This window comes from Schistocerca gregaria, chromosome 2, assembly GCF_023897955.1.
Source record: "Schistocerca gregaria isolate iqSchGreg1 chromosome 2, iqSchGreg1.2, whole genome shotgun sequence".
NCBI classification, from domain to species: domain Eukaryota; kingdom Metazoa; phylum Arthropoda; class Insecta; order Orthoptera; family Acrididae; genus Schistocerca; species Schistocerca gregaria.
This window is the reverse complement of record NC_064921.1, coordinates 775,598,572-775,600,639: the sequence shown is the minus strand read 5'-3', so window position 1 is coordinate 775,600,639 and position 2,068 is coordinate 775,598,572. Positions and strand designations below refer to the sequence as shown.

The window sequence follows — 2,068 nt, the reverse complement described above, 5'->3', positions numbered from 1 at the left end:
ACATTCATTTTATGACGTATAGTTTTGATGACGGCTGGTTGTTTGACACTAACCTTTGCTTTTTCTGTATTACGCCATCGTTTGCAGGTACCCTCTGGTTCGCTCCCTATGCACGAGGATAACAAAGTGACGGATTTACTGTCCTTCCATTTGAGGGCACAAATTTCCTGGTCCTCCCCTACTTACTCATCCCATTGCCCCCGCTACAGCTCCTGATCTCTCTTGAACATAGAAGCTACTTCTTTTATTCTATTGGCGATCACAGTTCCTGTCTGAAATATATTCCTGTCTAGTAAAAGCTGAACAGATTTTGAACTGGTGAAAAATCTGTCACTGTAAATTACATGATTGTAATCATTGGGTATAGTTCTAACCAGTAGTTTGAGTATACCCACTCCCAGGCCATGTTCCTTTTTATCGCTGTCAGGAATTGTTCCTTTGCCAGTGTATATAGCAAAATCAAGGACAAGTCCATCTGATGACGCTAAAATAAAATTTTTGAGGCCACGTGGATTAGGTTTGGAAGGAACATATGTTCACATCTTACACCTCCCCGTGAATGGAATCATCTGTTCATCCACAGAAAGGTGTTGAGACATGGGTAAACTAATACATTTATTTCTAAAAGCATCAATTAAAGGTCTAACCTTCCAAAGTTTGTCATTTACATCATTATCTTCCAAATTATTTACAAAATGCAGATTATTTCGTAATTTGTAGTATCTATCTCTTGTCATGGTTGATGATACTAGTGGAATATCCAGTTGCATATTCCAGTAAAGTCTTGCCTGGGGCAATTTCAATGTACCCATCAATATCTCAGTTTCGACAAGGGACAAAATTTCATTAGTATTTGTATCCAGACTTGTTGAGTTCTTTTGGCAATGATATTTATAAGTTTGTCCTGCAACATGTTTCCAGAAATTTTTATCGAAGTACTCGAAGAAAAACTGTGAAGGATTTCTCAGTTCACCATCAGTCTGTTCTTCAAAGTTGTCTTCAGAAGGCTGTCGTTTACACATCCTGCAAACAAATAGTACCACTGAAAAATACTGATCTAAATCGTGTCAGATGACACACAGAACTACACCGATGTATTGCTTACTTAGATTGCCTCCATCTTAGTGGACGACAGTGAGAAGATGAAGCTGATGCAGATGCCTCAGGAGTAACATCCACATTGCATCCTTCAATTTCAAGCACACCATTTCGTTTACGTGGAGTTGGAGGTTCAACAACAGGATCATCTTCGTCTGACAAGGAACTCAAGTTACCTGTCTCGAGCAGTTTTATAATTTCATCGTCTGTTAGAGCTGAGAAGCGAAAATGAAATAAAGTGAAAGTAACTGTTGATGTAATGGAATAAAGAAATGAAACTGAACCTAATAACAAAATTAAAAATTTTTGAGTTTTACCAGGATTAGAACCCAGGACCTATGTGTTCCGAATCCAACACGCTACTCATTTTTTTTTTCTTTCCGCAATAACTTAGGTGCTCTCCTACAGTATTAGTAGCTAAACTTTCGACTTTAATTTAAATGACGTTTCACAATGAGATCAGTCTTAGCGTTAGTACCACTACATTCTGTGAGCTAAGACCTGATGTACACAAATGTGTACTTCAAATTCAACAGTCGATGTTTGTAAAACTACGAAACTATCGTTTTCATGGCATACACATATCATTTTCTTGATGTCTTGTTTGGAGTAAGATACGATAAAAACAGTAATACAATTCAAAAAGGAGTATTGAAACTGAATTTACCTTTCTCGCGTGTCGCAGATGACGCCATCCTTCAGATCGGAAGTTTCAGGATGCAAGAAAACCCGCCAAAACTGACTTGCGCACGACCTAGCAGCAGAAACAGAAACCGCATGATGTGCACAGACGTGCACATCAGGTCTCAATTCAGGAAAACGTCATTTGGCAGGATGACACTAGAAAGACCTGATGTGCACAAATGTGTATGTCGGGACTGAAGAGGTTAATGTTCGCGGATGTGGTAGTGATGTTTTAAAATTTTTCGTTACATAGCTATATGCCTTACTACTGTAAAAATTTAGTGTT

The 2,068-nt window shown here is 38.3% G+C and overlaps 1 protein-coding gene across 1 annotated transcript; it reads right to left on the bottom strand.

The window, feature by feature from the left end:
- Positions 1-203: 203 nt before the first annotated feature.
- Positions 204-1,793, bottom strand: LOC126335972 (uncharacterized). The gene is made up of 4 exons (XM_049999450.1): positions 1,766-1,793; positions 1,106-1,313; positions 548-1,023; positions 204-484 (listed from the first exon to the last, which is right to left on the bottom strand). The coding sequence occupies exons 1-4, from the start codon at positions 1,791-1,793 to the stop codon at positions 204-206; spliced, it is 993 nt and encodes a 330-aa protein (XP_049855407.1).
- Between the last annotated feature and the right edge of the window lie 275 nt (positions 1,794-2,068).

Excerpts from the sequence above, each read along its gene's own strand:
- LOC126335972 (XM_049999450.1), bottom strand. The coding sequence starts at position 1,793 with ATGGCGTCATCTGCGACACGCGAGAAAG. Across the intron at positions 1,314-1,765 it reads ATCTGCGACACGCGAGAAAG|CTCTAACAGACGATGAAATT; the intron begins GTAAATTCAGTT and ends TTCGCTTCTCAG. Across the intron at positions 1,024-1,105 it reads CTAAGATGGAGGCAATCTAA|GATGTGTAAACGACAGCCTT; the intron begins GTAAGCAATACA and ends ATTTGTTTGCAG.